The 20664-nt window shown below is 25.5% G+C and overlaps 1 protein-coding gene and 1 long non-coding RNA gene across 2 annotated transcripts in view; one reads left to right on the top strand and one right to left on the bottom strand.

Moving 5' to 3' along the window:
• Positions 1-10422: 10422 nt before the first annotated feature.
• On the bottom strand, positions 10423-11174 carry LOC117182351. The gene is made up of 3 exons (XR_004468300.1): positions 11060-11174; positions 10626-10862; positions 10423-10520 (listed from the first exon to the last, which is right to left on the bottom strand). It is a non-coding gene; the product is annotated as an uncharacterized LOC117182351 (long non-coding RNA).
• A 7291-nt stretch (positions 11175-18465) lies between these two features.
• The window catches only part of LOC117181983 (kinesin-associated protein 3-like), a 44915-nt gene continuing 42716 nt past the window's right edge, over positions 18466-20664 (top strand). The window contains exons 1-2 of the mRNA XM_033375004.1: positions 18466-18692; positions 18819-18936. Of these exons, the coding sequence (XP_033230895.1) occupies positions 18667-18692; positions 18819-18936 (144 nt within the window). The 5' untranslated portion in view covers positions 18466-18666. The remainder of the gene's footprint in view (positions 18693-18818; positions 18937-20664) is intronic.

Genomic DNA, 20664 nt, shown 5'->3' with positions numbered 1-20664 from the left:
CAACTTTTTTGTTAAACATTCAAATTTATTTACTAGAAAATTTATTTTCTTTTTAAAATTCGTATTTTTATTTTTGGGTTAAAAAAAAGTTCAAATCTTTCTTGGATTAAAATACAACTTTTTTGTTAAAAATTCAAATTTATTTCCTAGAAAATTTACTTTTTGTTTAACATTCGTATTTTTGGGTTCAACAGTAAATTGAAATCTTTCTTGGATAAAAATGCAATTTTTTTGTAAAAATTCAATTTTATTTCTTACAAAATTTACTTTTTTTTAAACTCTTAATTTTGTTTCAAGAGTAAAGTGAAATCTTTTCGAATGAAAATACAACCCTTTTTTTCTTTAAAAAAATGATCTTTTTGACTTGAAAATTCACCTATTTTAATTGCATTTTCATTTTTCTTGAAGAAAAATGCAATTCTTTAGTTACCAATTTTATTATTTCGCTAAAAATTTAATAATTTTCTTGAAAAGATGAAATCGATTTTTTCAGAAAATTTGACTTTGAATTTAAAAGTTAATCTTTTTCAGTATAAATATTGTATCTTTTTTGGATAAAATACAACTTTGTTGTTAAAAATTCAAATTTATTTCCTAAAAAATTCACTTTTTGTTTTAAATTCGTATTTTTAGTTTCAAAAGTAAATTGATTTTTTAAATGAAAATTCAACTCTTTTTTTAATTGTCTTTTTGACTTACAAATTCACCCCTTTTCAGTAGAATTTTCATTTTTCTTCGACAAAAATGCAATTCTTTAGTTAAAAATTTTATTATTTGGCTGAAAATTTAACAATTTTCTTGAAAAGATTAAAAGAATTTTTCAGAAAATTTGAGTTTGAATAAAAAAGTTAATCTTTTTCAGTAGAAATATTACAACTTTGTTGGATAAAAATACAACTTTTTTGTTGAAAATTCAAATTTATTTTCTACAAAATTTACTTTTTTTTAAATTCATATTTTTGGTTAAGAGTAAATTTAAATCTTTTTTGATGAAATTACAACTCTTTTTTTCTTTTCATTTTTTTTAGGAAAATTTGACTTTGAATTCAAAAGTTAATCTTTTTTAGTATAAATATTTTATCTTTCTTGGATAAAAATACAACTTCTTCGTTAATTATTCAAATTTATTTCCTAGAAAATTTACTTTTGTTTAAAATTCGTATTTTTGGGTTCAAAAAAAAAGTTAAAATCTTTCTTGGATTAAAATACAACTTTTTTGTTAAAAATTCTACTTCATTTCCTAGAAAATTTACTTTTTGTTTAAAATTCGTATTTTAGGTTAAAAAATAAATTGAAATCTTTTCGAATGAAAATACAACTCTTTTTTTTCTTTTGAAAGATTGTCTTTTTCGCTTAAAAATTCACCTGTTTTATTTGCATTTTCATTGTTCTTAGACAAAAATGCAATTCTTTTGTTACCAATTTTATTATTTCGCTAAAAATTTAACAATTTTCTTGAAAAGATGAAAGCGATTTTTTCAGAAAATTTGACTTTGAATTTCAAAGTTGATATTTTTCAGAATAAATTTTGTATCTTTCTTGGATAAAAATACAACTTTTTTGTTAAAAATTCGTATTTTTTGGTTAAAAAGTAAATTGAAATCTTTTTGGGTGAAAATACAATTCTTTTTTTTTAATTAATTAATGTTTTTTTAATGGTCTTTTAGTCTTAAAAATTCACCTGTTTCAGTAGAATTTTCATTTTTCTTAGACAAAAATGCAATTCTTTGGTTGAAAATTGAATAATCTTGTTAATAAGTCATACTTTTTGGTTACAAATTTAACTATTTATCAGAAAATTATCGTTTTTTTTTTTTAGTTTTATCTGTTCTAGAAGATATTTCATCTATTTTTGAAAGTTTACCTTTTTGGCTTGAATTTAATATTTTGATGTTGGAAAGAAAACCTTTCTGGATGAAAATTCCAGTATTAAAAAAAATTAATTATATCAATAAATAATAAAATTAATTCTATTGTTTTTTTTTTGAAAATCTACTGTTTGTTTAAAATTTATATTTTGGTGTTGAAAAATGTAATAATTTCTGGGTGAAACTTCAATTTAAAAAAAATGTGTCGTTTTTTATTAAAAATTGATCCATTTCGCTTGCAAAAACTCGTCTTTTTAGAATGAAAATGAAATTTTTTCCGTAGAAACTTATATTTTGTTGAAAATTCATATTTTGACTTTCAGAAGTCAAGTGGAATAGTTTTCGGATGAAAATTCAATTATATTTGTGAATTTTTGAAAAATAAAAATTCATCTGTTTCAAGAGAAATTTCATCGTCTTTGTTTTTTGGTAAAAATGCAACTATTTGGTAAAGAATTTAAAAAATTTGGTTGAAAAGTCACCATTTTTGGTTAAAAACGATGAGTCAACTGAAATATTTTCTACCGGAAAATTCAACTATTTTTTTTCTTGAGTGAAAAATCTTTATTTTTTTTAATTCGTATTTTTGGCTTTAAAATTCTTTTTATTTTTGTATAAATTTCACATTTTTTTATTGAAATATAAACTATGAAACTTTTTCGTTGGGAATTAATCTTTTTAGGTTGAAAATACTGTTATATTGTTAGTAATTTAACTATTATGTTCAAAATTAAAGTAACTTTTTAAAAAGCCATCTTTTATAGTAGAAAGGGCATTTGTTTGTTTCAAACAAATTAATCAATTTTTTAATTTTAAATTTTTATATTTAAAAATTAAGTGCGGCCCCTTATTTACAATTATTTTTAATTCACTTGAATTCCTTGACATATTTAAATTATGTGCTTGAAATAAGTCAAACATTTTTTTAGAAACTTTAAGCAGTGCGTATCGTTAAGGAGAAACGAAGAAATTTTTTTAGATTTCTAATACTTAAATTTTTTTCTAGTTTACTATTTGCTCACTTCCTAACAGATGTGACGTCACTAAGATATACAACTAAGCACCAATCAGACGGTAGGTATTCATTTGTCCGAAATTTAATTTTCCCTAAAACTCATTTTAGGGAAAAAATCACTAGATTGCTAGACGCCTTCGGAAGAATTGATAGATGGGCTTCTGCTTGAGAATTTTGGATAGATCTATAAACCAAATTGACGTTAGGTGGCACTGTATGATAATTCTTTAATCTTATTTTGCTAAGCAAAAAAGAAAATTTTTGGACAAAATAAACAATAATCTTGTTCAAAAAAAAAGGATTTTACTTTTTATTTCGTAAATTGAATTTTCATATAACTTTGACCAATATTAAAATATTACTATCCAGAAATTCACCAAGAATCGCCCAGGTAAAGTCAAAGTATTGATTTAACCCCCTCTGAAATTGAATGATCAATTCATCAGATCGTTTTAATTTCTCCAAAAAATTTTCTGAAATCTTTGGGATATAATTTATGTTTCTGTGAAATATTTTGAAAAAATATTAAAGTCTGAAATCTTTTATATTTATCCAAAATATTTACGAAATCTTTCAAATTTTTTAAAAATAATTCATCATATTTTTAAAATAATTTAAATCTTTAGAAAATCATTGAATTCTTTAAAAATAATTTAAATCTATCCGAAATCTTTGTTAAATTTTTTTAATCTTTGGAAATTCATTGAAATCTTTATAAGATATTTAAAATATTTTTGAAATATTTGGTATATTTTTTAAATTATTGAAAATTTTAGAAAATCATTGAAGTATTTGTAAAATCTTTTCAAACTATCCGAATAGTTTGCAAAACATTAAAAATCTTTCGAAAATCATTGAATCTTTGTAAAATACTAAAACTGGTTTTAAAATATTTGATAATATTTGTGAACTTGTTTAAATCTTTGCGCAATATTTGAAGTCTGGAAATCTTGGAAATATTTCTGTAACATTTGTTAAATTATTGAAATCTTTGGGAAATCATTTTTGCCTTTGTAAAATCTTAAATCTATTCAAAATCTTTCCGAAATATTTGAAATCTTTGTGAAGTATTTTACATCTTTGGAAAATCATTCAAATCTTTACGAAATATTATAAAACTGTGGAATCTTACAGAAATCATCTTATTATTTTTCAATTATATTAATATTAATTTTTCATTACTGAATAATAATTCATATTATTAAATCTAAATAGAAATTAAAACGATGGTATAAACATCTGTAACCATAGCAATCAGTTATTTTACAATAAAAAACTAATTATATGCATAATTTTTTATTCCCAAATTTTCTTATATTTATTAGCATTACTTAATCATATATTTACTTATCAGTTGCCTATTTTTGGATTTTCTATCTCGCATTTGGCAAAATAAGTTTTAGGGAAAATGAAATTTCGGACAAGTGAATACCTACATAATCAGATCACATTAGCCGCCATTTTACTTTTCAAAATTTTGACTAATCAGGTTTCACGGCTTACTACTTGACTCAAGTAACTTGACAGCTGATTGTCTGAACTAACCTATAAATTCCTAAAAACGAGAAATCGTAAATAAAAGTCGTTTTAATCGAATATAAAGGCTATTGTAATTGACGAAATAAATTCCCGGGTTTTCCCGGTCAATGAAATTTAAAAAATCGAACACTAAAGCTAATCATTTTCCCTTCGAGGTACTAAAAACTATCATTTTGAATGCTTTAGATTAAATAATCAATGAATCCTAAAATTTTCAAAATTATAAGGAACTTTATGCTAGAAACATTAAAAAATGAAAAATTGGCATTTGTTTAACTACACTCTTCTTAAATTCGAAATTCAATTATTTTAATTTTAAATAGTTTTAAAATCCTTGAAAAGCTTAAAAATTTTATTTCAAAATCTTAAGAAATCTAGAAGCTGTTTTAAATTTGTTAAAATTTAAAATTGTTTTTGGGATTTTTTCCGAACTTCGAAATATCTATCAAAATTAATTGAATTTTTTCTACAATTTTTAGGAAATCCTGAACATTTCCTTAACATTTGGATGTATAAATAACAATTGAACATTTGTTATTTGTAGATGAAATTTCAGTAATTTTACAGTGAGAAAAAAAACACATTTTTGACATAAATTTTTTTTTTAAACTATTGTTCTATTTATTGTGATTTTCAAAAAATTCTAAACTCAAATGGACTTATTTTGAAGCAAAAATGAACACGAAGTAAAATTTTATTAATTTATACATGAAATATTTACCCGATAAGTTACTGTTAGCGCGCGCATCTTAAACTATATAAATATTCAAATTTAATATTTATGATAAATAATGATTGGGAAATGCATAAAAAGTAATTTCTTAATCGTAATTACAAATTAGAAATAATTACTAATTTCGGAGTAACAGACGAAAAAATAATGTAATTCTTTTGAAAAAAACATTATTAATTCTGACTTATTAATTCTGAACTCAGAATCCATAACGTCTTTTTAATTAAAATCGAATTTTTTTATCTTTCACTCCCAAATCTTATTTTAGGATCAAGACATTATTCCTCATGCATTTCCAAATAATTATTTATTAAAAATATTAAATTTGAATATTTATACTATTCAAAATCAGCGCGCCAACAGTAACTAATCAGGGCGCACCGGCGCAACGCAAGCGCAGTTCAAACAGTTCCCAAAATTAGGAGCACTACAACACTTACGTGTCTAAAACGTTACATTTTATTAAATTTTTTACGCTGTGAAAAAAAACTACTGCAATTACTTCGCGACCACGGTGTGCCCACTCTAATGTATTGAGGGGGGGGGGGTGTAACTTATAGATTGTGACAAAATGTGAGATCAGCGCCACCACAAAATAAAATCTATCATCGATCAAATGCAATAAAATGTTTAAGTCTGTTGCAATCGATCTATCGTAGAAAGATTCCAACAGACTTTAACATTTGATTGTTCGTTCTATCAGAACGATTCCAACAGGCTTTAACATTTTATTCCATTTGATCGATGATCGATTTGATTTGGTTCCATTTGTAGTTTGTGTTATCGGTAAAAATCCATTGTGAATCCAAGTTCATCACGTAAAAAAATGTAATTCTTGCAGCTGCAGTGAACTTGAGCAGACTATAAAACTTCTATCGTCTGCTCAAGTTCATTTCGAATTCTGAATTCAAACGAGCGCAACCTAGGGGACGTAGCAATTACTATAATCCATTCACCACTTTTCTATGGGAGTGGGCACACCGTGTTCGCGACCTTCTGACGGCAATTTCAACTTAGATCCGAATTGCAATAATTCAAATGTCCATCTTTCTGTTTTTTGTGTGCTTTTGTTGCGTGATACGGAAAGCTAAGAAGAATTTGAAAGCTTCAAGGAATTAAATGTGAAGTTACACTAATATGCTGAATCGTAATGTCGACGATCAACTTTAAGAGTGATTAGTTTAGACCAGTGTTTCATGAACGCGGATATCTGCCTCACGCAGTAGTTTTCCTGTCTATTTATATGGTTGACACAACCTAAAAATACACCAGGAAACTGCTGCGAATGCCAAAAATATCCATGTTCATACATCAATGGTTTAGACGAACAACTCCGAAATGATTAGTTCAGACGGCCAACTTTAGGGTTGTAAGTTTAGACACGTACAACTCGAGAGTTGTTGGTTTAGACGGTCAACGCTAAAGTGGATAGTTTAGGTGACCAATTATGAAGTTTTTAGTTGACAACCAAGTTTCTTTTAACATGGAGGTATCGAAATTACAAAAATTAAAACATGCAACTGAAAAATGTTTAAAGTTTCAAGCAGATTTATAAAACCTCAAAAATATTTTTGTAATGAAAGTTGTAGAGATGTTTAAACCACGCAGTATGGATAGAATTTAATCATAGCCTTCCGAACGTGTTGTTCGCCAGTATTGTCCCTAGTGAGTACGGCCTAGTATTTTACCGAAAATGGCGCTTCGCGGGGCGAATTTTTTTTAAGCAGGAAAAGGCAGGATAGATCGATGTTTAATCCCCCCCCCCCCCCCCCCCCCCCCCCACGGAACGATTGAAAAATTTGTTCACAATTTGCATTTGGGACAGTTTGTATTCCACTGTTTTCAAACTAAAACGTAAGATCCGAAAGCATTCCATTGATAACGATCTTATTGTTAGTCAAGAAACGGTATTTTAGACTAAAGAATGAAATGGAAGGTATTTCAATTAGAGGTAACGAAAACATCTTATCCAAAGATTTTTGTTTTGTATTTAATGGAGAAAATCACGAGGAATCGCTGCTGAATCTCAAGCTCACTCTTTTTAAAAGTTCAAAGTTCACTCTAGTACAACACATGACAATATTTAAAAAAATAAAGATAATTCTAAAAGGAAAATTATTCAATTGTCGCTGAATATTCTGAAAATGGATTTACTGATAGACTGCGAATCGTCAATCTCGTTAGATTAAGAGTATCATTGAAACAAGCAGCAGGATAATGACTCGTACGTGAACACGTATACGGTTGCTAGTCGGTATTGTTAAAAATTAAAAATATTACGTGATGTGATTGTTTTGCGTCCGCCCCAGTGTCGCGTACCTAAGAATTTTTTTTTTATTATTCAATTTTTTGGAATTTTTTCGTAATTCGAGATTTTTTTATCTAAATTGAATGATAATTGCAGAGCTTTTTCTCAGGTTTATGATGTAACAGGAAATTCTGAAATTCGATCTTGTGACGGACGCTTATTCTGTAATGATAGTGATTTAGTGCGCCCCTGGTCTTCGCCTTGCGAGTAGGTATAAAATAAAACTGTTGATTTAGAGTATGTATAGTAATGCAGAGCATTGAGTATAAGTAGGCGAGGCGAGGCTGTCTCCTCGACCGCTTGACAGCAGTGATTTTACACGAATGTAGATATATATATTAAAAAAGAAAAAAAAACATTTTTTTTATATATGTATACGTACATACCTGTTTTGTGTATATTGTTATTTTATTAATCATTGTACCATACGTTAATCTATTTAATACATGATGATCAATCGATTTGCAACAAATGACTCGTTTATTTTCAAGGTCCTTCCATATCCCTATACTCAAGTCCCCATACTCAAATTGCACACACACAGAGCGCCAACCAATCACGTGCGATCTGTCGTGCTGCTGCGGTGCGAACTGGCTACGTACCGTTCACTTATCGGACCGGCACTCGAGAAGTAGAAGTTTGCGACCTTGCCAATATTGGTGTGTTTACGGAGAGAGTGTAGTGTTTATCATTGTGAAAAAAACCGGCATTCAAAGCTATTTTAGAAAGTAATATATATTTTTTATATTTCGGATATCTCTGACAAACTTCATAGTTATTTATGTGTTTATTTGGATAACACAATTTAAATAAATAGATATATAATTAAATAATATAATAAACCAAATTGGTGACGTCGAAAACCTCTGCTTCTCGAGCGGCACTCCGATAGGTGAACGGTACGTACCCAGCTCGCACCGTAGCAGCGCGACAGATCGCACGCGATTGGTTGGTGCTATGTGTGAGTGCACGGGCGGCTCGTGCGTGAGCCGTTTCTAGCAAGAAAGAAAAATAGAAAAGGATAGAAAAAATAGAGATATTCAATCCTTCCCAAATGCACACTTTGCATCCCACAAACTGTATCTTTTTCTTTCCTCGCCCTATCCCTCGCGTCTACTTAGATCTATCTCTTTGTATCCCTTACAGTCACAATCTATCTTTTTCTATCCATGGTGTTCATAATTGTGTATCTTCCTTAATCACTGGCTTTATCCCTTGTGATCTTATATTTCAGAAAAGGTAGAAATGGATTCAGATGGACTGGAAAATAGGGATGAAAAAAGATAGTCGAAATTTAAGATTGCCCAAAGGATAGAGGTGGATAAGCTGTAGATTCATTTAGATAGAAAGACTAAGATTCAAGAAGATCGAGCAATCTTATATTTCAGAAAAGATAGAAATGAATTCACATAGCGTGGAAAATAGATATTAAAAATGATAGACGAAATTTAAGATTGCACAACGGATAGAAAAAAATAAAGGTGAATAAGTAGAGGAGACTATCCATTTACTTCCAGCAGGGCGCTGCTAGGGCTGCGGAGAGACTCCACAACGCAGGAGTGTATAAAGAAGGCGTGCAGTTTTTTCGGCCGTTAATCGTGTCTGCTTCAGTCATTTTCAGTCAGTGGCAAAAATAACACAGGACAATCGCTTCAGAGACAAAAAAGCTTTTAGACGAAGTGAAATCAGGTGCCTCAAAACAGTCTATTTTGCAGAATTTCTTTTTTGACCAATAAATTTACAAATCTTTAGAAAAAAATCTGTCCCAGTTCGATTTTAACAGCTTTTAAAATAATAAGTTGAATTGTTCTCTATTTCAATTATGATTATGATACGTTTGAAGCGGGAAATTGTTGATAAAAGCACATTTCTTTTACCATTTATTACATAATAAAAAAATTAGAAGTTCTGAAAAAACTTAAAAAATAATTTTAAATTCGAAAAAAATTTAAAAAGCTCCTAGATTTTTCAAGATTTGGTAATAACATTTTAAAGCTTTTCGAGGACGTTTTAACCACTTGAAATAAAAATAATTTAACTTCTAATTTACAAAGTGTTCATTTGAAAAAAAAAATTAATTTTTTTATTTTCAATCTTTCCAGCTTAAAGCTGCTGAAAATAAGAAAATTTCAAGAATTTTACACATCATTGATTGACTCTTTGACATAGAGCATTGAAAATGATAACGTTCATTTATATTTTTGAAATTTTATGTGAATTTTTGAACTCTATAATTTATCATTGAAAAATTTTAAAACGTCTGTTTGAAAATTTTTAAATTCAAGAGTTCCAATTTGAATTCTTTAATTTTTAGTTTGTTTTTTATTACTTCAAATGGAAAAATGCTTAGCCTTAGAGTTCGAATTTTTTTTATTTTATGGACCGTAAAAAACGTTTGCGAACTGGGAAAGTAATTTTTTCTTTGATTAAACCTCTTACCGTACACTTCATTCCAGCACCCATGTACCGTACACAGGTGCAAACTGGGATTTCGCGATTTCAGCAGCTGATTTAAAGATTAAGAAATGTTCAAAACATATCAAAAGACATGTGTTTTTTGTGTAAAATTTTCCGTAGAATACAATGCTGCAATTGAATTTTACAACATCAAAAATTTTTGTCATAAAAAATTTTTTTAAACAAAGTATGTGTTTGAAAAAATTATTTTTTCTTTTAAAAAATCGTATTTTTGCATTTTGATAAAATTCAACGAAACCAACGCTATATATTAGCTCAAACATTGTTTTTTAAGAAAAAAACATACAAAAGTAATATAATTATACTAAGTATTTTCCCATGCCCTCGAAATTAATATATTACCAAAGAGGGAATTTCTTGCTTTCAGAGTGGACAAGTAAGAGTAAATATATTAAACAACAAGAAAATACCATAAAAGCATTTATTTATCATACAAATTATGTCAATATTTAAAAAATACAAGGAAATACTTTGTTCTCGGCAAAACGCTCGCATTCAATGCATACAGGTGCACGATGGTCGTCACACATTCTGCGCATACAGTTGGTGCACCTCATGAAGAATTTGAAAACATTTTATCTATCAGAAAATAAAAATGAAAATTGAATCAGTAAATATTTTGAGGGACTTTCATAAAAACTTTGTGGTTATGTTTCATACATTTTACAAAAATATTTTTCTTACCACAAAGAATACTGAAAGTTTTCCAACTTTTTTGTTACAACTTCCAGTTTTTACAATGTGATGAGCAATTTTGTAAGATTCATGCTTATAAGCTGTTGTGAAACGGTGAAAAAATAGCTTCAAAATGAGCCCAGTGTATATTTTGAGTACATGGTATGCCGTTGAATTTTATATAAAGCCGGTGAAAATATGCTTATATCTTTCGCACTTCGGAGATTATAAACCCGGGCACTTATTCTGAAACATAAATTATTAAATAATAATTGTGAATTGATTATTATTAGAAATGAATTACGAAAATGTACATAAACTTGAGGAAAATCAAATTTATTTATGGTGGCTAACGAATGCGAAAAAATGTTTTCTTTGCAATTTATTTTAATAAATATATATTCAAATCTATAATTATTGTAAGAAAGATTAAATTTACTCACTTTCAATAGAAATCCAAGTGCCCAGCAGCAAAATAGACTACTTTTATATTTCGGAGTCGGCAACGATGCTGCACACACAAAAGGAACACTTGTGCAAATATGCACTCACTCGAAGCTTAGTACCTGCTACTTCGGCAGCCGAGCCACAAATGAACGCGGACTCAACGACAATAGATGCTAGATTACCTAGGAAAAGTGAAAACGGAAAATGCCAGAAAATTGAAAATTTTGTCGGTGCAGATTCACACCAGTGTACGTCGAGAGTGTTAAATTGGCAACCCTGATCTACATGTACTCTAGGGTGGTCCAAAAATGCATTGAAGATTTTTTAAATAATTCTTATGGGGACAGCCCAGAAATTTGTTTGAATCCACACAAAAATATTTGCATTTTTTTTGTTTTGAAAAAAATGACATTTAAAGGTGCCACAAGCCCCATGAAGTTTAACACGTATTTCCCATAAGAAAAAAAGACATTTTTGTAAATTTTTTTCAGAATCCTGAATATTATCTCAATCAAGTTGAAACTCAGCATTTTTCTTCGCAATTAGCCATAGAATACGAATAAAATATAACTTTTTAAATATCAACACCATGAGTCTGTTTTATAGGGTCCCAAAAACCCCCATAAATGAAAAAATGGGTTTTGGGAGTTTTTGGCGCTAATTATGTCTTTTTTTGTGGTTTTTTTCATGCAAATTGTTTCTGGCACATAAAAGACCATTTCATACTGATAATTAGATGTTTACATAAATTATTTAAACAATTTATTATTGTTTTTAGCTATTTTTTCATGGAACTGAATTAGAAAGACGCGGTTTTTTACAAAAATGTCCACTAGTTGTCCAATTTTTAATTAGAGGAAGGTGATAAATCATCAATGTTAACAAGAGGGATTGTTTAAACAATTTATTATTGAAGAATATTATATTTGAATAATGCTAGAAAGATGCCGTTTTTTTCTGAAATTTTTGGCTTTTTGTCCAATTTTCAACAGAAGTGAAGTAATAATGAATTCAAGTTAACAAATTTAAACAATTTATTATCATTGTTAATAATATTCTCTTTTGATTAATTGGTAGAATGTTGCACAATTTTCTGAACTTTTCAACGGTTTGTTTATTTTTCATTAGGCGTGACTTGATAATTAATTAGATTTAGCAAACATAATTGTTGAAACAAATTATTATTGTTTATGACTATCTTCATCTATAGCAAGGTCTGATAGTTGCTGTTTTCTAGCAATTTTTAGCTTTCTGTCTTCTTTCAATAAGTGACATAGTAATTAATGAAAGTTAACAAAAAATTTGTTTAAACAATTTAATATTTTTTTATAACTATCTTTTCTTAGATAAGTGCTAGAAAGTTGTAGGTTTTTATCAAATCTTTAACTTTGCTTTGCCTGCTTAGTTATTAACAATCAATAAATAAACATTAAAGAAAAATAAATTTTAAATACTCTCTTTCTTTTTGTGGAAAAGAGCGAAAGTAATTCACTTAAAACAACAATACTATTTGAAAAATTATTTTTGTTGTTGTTGACTTATTATTTTTTCATAAATAAAAAGGCGATACAAAGTTAAAGATTTTAGAAAAAACCGCCAGTTTCTAGCACTTATCTAAGAAAAGATAGTTAAAAACAATATTAAATTGTTTAAACAACTTTTATTTATTATTATGTCTCTATGTGAAAAAGGACTGATAGTCTATTAAATTCAGATTTTTTGTATAAAGATTTTAGTGTATTTTTTTAAATCCCAAGAAATTTTCAAGCTTAAAAATTTTTCAAAGAATTGTAAGTAATTTAGGGCATTTTTAAATATTCAAAAAAAATTTTAATAGATTTCAATAATTTAAAGGGATTACAAACGTTTGAAAATATTTTTGGTTATTTTTTTTTTAATTCCAAGGAATTTCTAGCACTCTAACATTTTTCACGGATTTTCAAAAGATTTATATAATTTGAAGTGAGTTCCAAGGATTTCAAAGATTTAAGGGTATTTTTTAAAATTACTCCAAAGAATTTTTAAGATCGTTAAAAATTTAAAAAAAATGAAATTTCAAAAGATTTTAAAGGATTGCAAATATTGTATGGTCATTCAAAATATTCCATGTAATTTTTCAAAGTTTTCATTCTTTGAATGGAGTTCAAAGAACTTTAAAGATTTAAGAATATTTTTTAAAATTATTTCAAAAAATTTTCGAGAATTTAAAAAAGTTTCAAGATTTCAAAGGATTTGAAATATTTTAGGTAAAAAGATTCCAAGAAATGTTTAATAGATTTCAATAATTTGAAGGAATTGAAAAAGATTGGAAACAGTTTTGTGTATTATAAAAAAATCCAAGGAATTTTCTAGAGCATTACAATTTTTCATAGAATTTTAATGGGTTTAAAATATGTTCGGATATTTTTTCAACGAATTTGAAATATTTTAGGGTATTTTGAAAGATTCCAAGAAATTGTTAAAATATATTTATAATTTGATAGGGATTGCAAAGGATTAATAATTCCAAGGGATTTTAATAGCTTAAAAAAATTTTTAAGAATTTCTCAGTATTTGAAAAAATTGTGACGATTTTATAATATTTTAATTGATTTAAAGAATTCCATCTCAAGATTTTATGATATTTTAAAAGATTTAAAAAAATTTTTAAAGATTTTAAAAGATCCCGACACTGTAAAATTCCCGAATTAGAAAATTCTCGATTAATCAAATTCGCGAATAATAAAATTGCCGAAAAATAAAAATATCAATTTGGAAAATTCCCAAATAATAAAATACACGAATAATAAAATTACCGAAAAATAAAAATACCGAATTGGAAAATTCCCGATTAATAAAATTTTCTAATAGTAAAATTTCAGAATTAAAAAATTCCCGAATTGCAAAATTCCCGAATAATAAAATTCTCGACAGTTTATAATATTACCGAATTGGAAAATTCCCGAATACTAAAATTTCCGGCAGTTTATAATATTACCGAATTAAAAAATTCGCGACAGAAAATTGCCGATTTATAAAATATCCGAGTTGGAAAATTCCCGAATTTTAACAATTAGAATTTTTTATTTTTGAAAACTTGCGCTTCGAAAAAAATTCTCGTTAAATTTTTTACGTACCTTGTAACATTGTTCAAACAGACTCGAAATAAAAATTTATATATATATTAATTTCTTATTTTATTTTTGCGAATACTTTTTGTATTTTTTCAAATATTGTGAACATTAAAAAAACATGCATTACCTAGAAATATTTTATTTAAAATTATTGCTATTTTTAATTAAAAAAATAAGCTTCGAAATTTTAAATGTTAAAAATAACTTTTAAAACCAATATCTTATTGTTGTATTTGTAATAAATAAAATATATTTATAAAAAATTCTAACTGTTCAAATTCGGGAATTTTACAATTCGGATATTTCATAAATCGGCAATTTTCTGCCGGGAATTTTATTATTCGGGAATTTTCCAATTCTGTAATATTATAAACTGTCGGGAACTTTAATATTCGTAAATTTTATTATTCGGGAATATTCCAATTCTAGAATTTTATAATTCTAAAATTTTATTATTCGAGAATTTTATTATTCGGGAATTTTCCAATTCGGTATTTTTATTTTTCGGCAATTTCATTATTGGCGAATTTCATTTTTCGGCAATTTTACAATTCGGTATTTTTATTTTTCGGTAATTTTATTAGTCGTGTATTTTATTATTTGGGAATTTTCCAAATCGGTCTTTTATTTTTCGGCAAATTTATTATTCGCGAATTTGATTATTCGGGAATTTTTTAATTTGGGAATTTTACTGTGTCAGGAATTTTATTTTTCGGGATTTTTCAGTTGTCCCGGAATTTTCAAAGCTTTAAAAAATTTTCAAAGAATTTTCAAGGATTTGAAAAAATGGTGAGGATTTTATAATATTTTAATTGGTCAAAAGAATTCATTTACAAGATTTTATGATATTTTAAAAGACCTTAAAAAATTTATAATTGATTTAAATAATTTGAAGGGATTTCAAAGAAATTTCAAGCTTTTAAGCTATTTTTACGAATGGCAAGGAATTTTTAAGAGCTTTCAAAACTTTCAAGACATTTCAGAAGATTTCAACATTTTGAAATATTTTAGAGAACTAAAAAATATTCCAAGGAATGTGTAATTCATTTCAATTTCAATTCAAGATTCCAAAGGCTTTTCTTAAATTCCATAGGTATTTTCATAAATTTTCCAAAAGTTCAGAAAATATCATATTTGATAGGTTGATAGATAGATTTCATAGATTTAAGAAATTTAAAAATATTTTTTGGAATTCTTTCCAATTCATTTAAATTATTTTTAAATTATCTTTAATATTTCCTAAGTCTTATGAATCTAGTTGTTTCTGAAAATTTGTTATAATAATCCAATTTATCGTGAAAAACAATGTATTGTATTTAGTTAAAATCCTAAAATCGTCTTTAAAAAAAAATATATATTTCTTACACGGAACATTCTGGCACATTTAAAAATGAAAAATAATTCAATTTTTAATGTTCTAATTTAATTAATTATATTTATCTAGTATTATTTTAATAATAAAGTTCTAAAATTTTTTCATTTTTAAAGCTTGAATTTCAGAAAATATTCTCTCCATTTTTCATTGCTTTAAATTCAGTAGTATTACAAATATAAGAAATTTTACATTTCGGAAATTTTCAATACTTGGGAATTTTCTATTTCGAATATTTTATTTTGCAAAAATTCCCATTTTGTTTATAATTATTATGCATACAAAAATGTTGAACAGTTTTTAATTGTAATGGTATTTTTTTATTTTTAACTCTCAACAATACTATAAATTTTTTACAATTTGTAATTTGTTTGAATAATTTAAAATTTCGAACATTTCGAAAAAGTTTTCTCGCTCTAAAATTTCTGATATGATGCATCCAATTTTGACTGTTTGTAACTAAAAATAGACCAATTTTCAAAATCAAAATGTCAGTATAGAATGTCAGATATAGAACGACTGAAAATTTTGAAAAAATTCCCGACACTGGAAAATTTCCCAAAAACAATATTTTTTAAATGGAAAATTTACAACGATTTTTAATTTCCAAATAATAAAAATCCCGACTTTTCATAATATTGCGGAATTTCAAAATTCTCGATTATAGAAAATTTCCAAAATAATAATGATAAAAAAATTAAACTCGTACAATATCCGATTCTATTAAATTGCTGATACCGAAAAATTTATAAATGAAAAAATTCACAAAAAACTAAATAATTAGAAAATTATTTTAAAAACAAATAAATAATTAACTTTATTTTTCGGGAATTTTACAGCGTCTGGATTTTTATGTTTTGTGATTTTTAAATTATCCCACTGAAAAATGAAAAAATAAAATTCCGGACAATGTAAAATTCTCGAATAAGAAAATATTCGAAATTGAAAATTCCCGAAATTTTAAAACTGCCAAAATATAAAGATCCCGAATTAGAAAACTCCTGAATAATAAAATTCCCGAACAATTTGATTTTTGAGAAACTTTTCTTCACTTAACAAAAATAATATTGAAATTTTTGAATATAATTTTCCATTCAGAAATATGTGTACTTTTAATTATTATTTTTTGAAATTCAAACAATAATTTTAAAAGACTTTAAACATTTAAAAAATTTCATTTATAAATTTATATGATTATATTATTTTTGTCTAAATAAATAATATTCATTGAAAAACAATTTTTAAAATTATTTTTATTTCTCGGTATTTTTCAGTCGTCCCAATAAATAAATAATATATTTAAAAATATGTTAACCAAATAAACATATTTTATTTATGCTTCTTAATAGTTATGCTACAATTTATTTTTATTTTATTTTTAATAAAAATTATTGTATATTTATCATTTAACCATTTTTTTAATTCTTCAAAAAATTCCCAAAACAAAATTGCTGAAGATATAATAATTATAAAACATCTGATTCTATGAAATTGCCGAAGCAGGGAAATTTCCAAATTTTCAAATTCCCGAATCAAAAGAATTTAAAAATTTGTTCAATTAAAAACAAATAATAAAATAAAAAATATGTTTACGAAATTGAAGTTTTTTATTTATTAGTTATTAATAATTATATTATACTATATTTTTATTTTATATATTTTTTATTTTAATTAAAAATTATTTGATCATTTAACCATTTTTTTAATTCTGCAGAAAATTCCCAAAATAAAATTGCTAAAGATATAAAATATCCGATTCTATAAAATCGCCAATACAGAAAAATTTCCATATTATCAAATTCCCGAATGCAAACTATAAAAAAATTGTTTCAATTATAAATAAATAATAAAATAAAAAATGTGTGAACCGAATAAAAGTATTTTATTGATTTTTCAAATAATTATGTTAATGTTTCTTGTCATTTATTAATTTTTACTAAAAATTATTTTATATTTTACATTTAACCATTTTTTTGATCCTTCAGAAAATTCTCAAAATTAAATTGCTGAAAATATAATAATTATACAACATCCGATTCTATAAAATTGCCGAAGCAGGAAAATTTCTGCAATATCAAATTCCCGAATCGAAACAATTGAAAAATTTGTTTAATTATAAACAAATAATAAAATAAAGAATATGTTATCGAAATAAAAGTCTTTTATTTATTACTTATTAATATTTATGTTATATTCTTTTTTTTATTTTTATTAAAAATTATTTTCTATTTTATCATTTAAATATTTTGTTATTCTTCAGAAAATAAAACAAAATTTGCTGAATGTATAAAATATGCGATTCTATTAAATTACCAATACAGGAAAATTCCCAATTTATCAAATTCCCAAATCTAAATAATTGAAAAATTGTTTTAATTATAAATAACTGAAAAAATGTATGTTAACCAAATAAAATTATTTTGTCTATCATTAATTCTTCATTATGAGTTATTTCTTATTTATTATTTAATAGTAATTATTGTGTTGTCGAGACTTTTTTTAATTCCGGGAATTTTTTTCTTCATTAAAGATACTATTTCTAATCAATATTCATCTTTCGTCCTGTTTCAATGCACATACTTTTTATGGATTTAAACAAAGACAGAAGTAACTTAAAATACGAGATTTCTGCCATCTGGCGATAATTTAAAAAACTAATCAAACTTTTCAAAAAATATTAACTTCCTGTATTATAAGTACGTTTTTAAGGGTCTACCGCAAAATTTTGTTACACTCATCTCATCTGTTTTCAATCCTAAATCGTTGTTTTTATCAAAAAATTATCAAAAAATACTAATTACAGTCCAGAAACGTCAACAAAAATAATAATTTACAGTCGGTAAGATAGATCACATGATAAAAGCTAATCGTCCGTCGGTAAGATAGATCGCATGACATGTTTGACAGCACCAGACATCAATTGTTCAATACTCCGTGTCGGTGTCTACATCAACGGATGTCACCTAAATTCCTAAAATACATGTAAAATACAGTGAAAAAAAGTGTCAGAAAAGATTGTGCAATATTATGCGGTTAAAAAAATATCCCAACTAAAACCCCCAAAAGTTTTTCCAACTCACAAAGTGATTCTCTCCAATTTAAAACGTCGCTGAGTAAAATGGACGAAGCGAGGTATCTAAAAAGGTAATGAAATTTATTCCACAAAATACTCTATTAATTTGTGCTTTCTGAATTCCCAAGAATCGGAAATATTTTCCTTGGTGGAGAAATTTTATTTAGCAGCTTGTTTTTTTGTGTTTTTCTTTTTAGAAAAATAAGATCTGGAACTTTAGATGTTCATCCGACAGAAAAAGCTTTGGTTGTCAATTATGATGTCGAAGCTCTGATTTTGGGAGAATTAGGAGATCCTATGCTTGGAGATCGAAAGGTAAGCGAAATATTCTATTTAGTGGCATTTTTTCATTAAAATCTTTCAAAAATTCCGAAAATTATTTATCAACTTCGTATAATTTATATATATAATTTAAAAAATACCAGAATATTAAAAATTGTTCATTTTTTTGAAATATTGTTCAAATTATAATGATTTTTCTTTGAAAATACTAATTTTTATGCAAAATACTAACATAACCTAAAATTGTTTTTAAAAAATTAATCTTTGAAATCGAATAATTTTTTAATGAAAATTTTCAGTGTCGACAGAAATGATGACACAATCTGCAATTTTTCAGGCTTGTAAATTTTATTATTTTAAACAAAAATTTTCAGGTTAAACACACCAACATAACCTAAATTTTTTTTCCAAGTTTGTAAAAATTCTTTTAAAAATAATACATTTCAACAACAAAATAATTAAATTTTAAGTTCAAAACATTAATTTTTAACGGAATAGGTATATTTTTAACCAAAAAAGATGAATTTTCGACAATAATATGAATTTTAAAGTAAAAAACTCAATTTTCAACGAAAAATGGAAATTTAATTTTCAGCTGAAACAATTCATTTTTAACGAAAGAAAAACAAAATGTTTAACATAATAAGTAATTACATTTAAACCGAGAAAATTAATTTTCTACGAAAAAAATAAACGTGAATTTTTAACTAAATAGTTAAATTTTCAGCAAAAAAAATCATTTTATCATCAATTTTCAATTGAAAAAGATTATTTTTCTTAAAAAAATGTAAGTGAAATTTTCACCTAAAAAAATAATTAAAATAAAAAACGAATTTGCAACACAATAGTTACATTTTTAAAGAAAAAAATGAATTTACTTTAGTTAAATTTTCAACTGAAAAATATATATTCCCAACAAAAAATAGAATAATTATATTTTTTGTTTCAAAAATATAATTCTCAACAAAAGGCAACAATTTGTTAACAAAGCAGTTAAATTTTCAACGAAAAAATTAATTTACTATAAAAAAGACGAACTTTCAACCAAATAGTTGAATTTTCATTTTAAAAAAATAATTTTCCACAAAAGTAAACGAATTTTCAACCAAATATTTAAATTCTCAACCAAAAAGATACATTTTTAACGAAAAATAAAGTAGTTAAATTTTCAGTAAAAAAAATATTTTTAGCAGAATCTTTACATTTTGAAACTAAACGATGAATTTTTAGCAAAAGGCATTAATTTTCAATTAAAAAAGGTTATTTTTCTAACAAAAATTTAAGTGGAATTTTCACCTAAAAAAATAATTTAAATAAAAAACGAATTTGCAACACAACAGTTATATTTTCAACGCAAAAAAAAATGAATTTACTTTAGTTCAATTTGCATCTAAAAAATATAAATTTTGAACAAAAAATAGAATAATTATATTTTTAGTTTAAATAATTAATTTTCAACAAAAGGAAATGAATTTTTAACAAAATAATCAAATTTTCAACCAGAGTGATTAATTTTCAACCAAAAAATTAATTTACTATAAAAAAAGACGAATTTTCAATCAGATAATTGAATTTTCAACATATTAATATCAATTTTGAACCCAAAAAAGAAGAATTAAATTTTCCGTTAAAAAAAAACAACTAATTTTTCACAAAAGAAAACGAATTTTCAACCAAATAGTTCAATTTTCAAACAAAAAATTAATTTACTATGAAAAAGACGAACTTTCAAACAAATAGTTGAATTTTCATTTTAAAAAA

This window comes from Belonocnema kinseyi, chromosome 10, assembly GCF_010883055.1.
Source record: "Belonocnema kinseyi isolate 2016_QV_RU_SX_M_011 chromosome 10, B_treatae_v1, whole genome shotgun sequence".
Lineage (NCBI taxonomy): Eukaryota > Metazoa > Arthropoda > Insecta > Hymenoptera > Cynipidae > Belonocnema > Belonocnema kinseyi.
The sequence above is the reverse complement of the archived record's forward strand: the minus strand, read 5'-3'. Positions and strand labels throughout refer to the sequence as shown.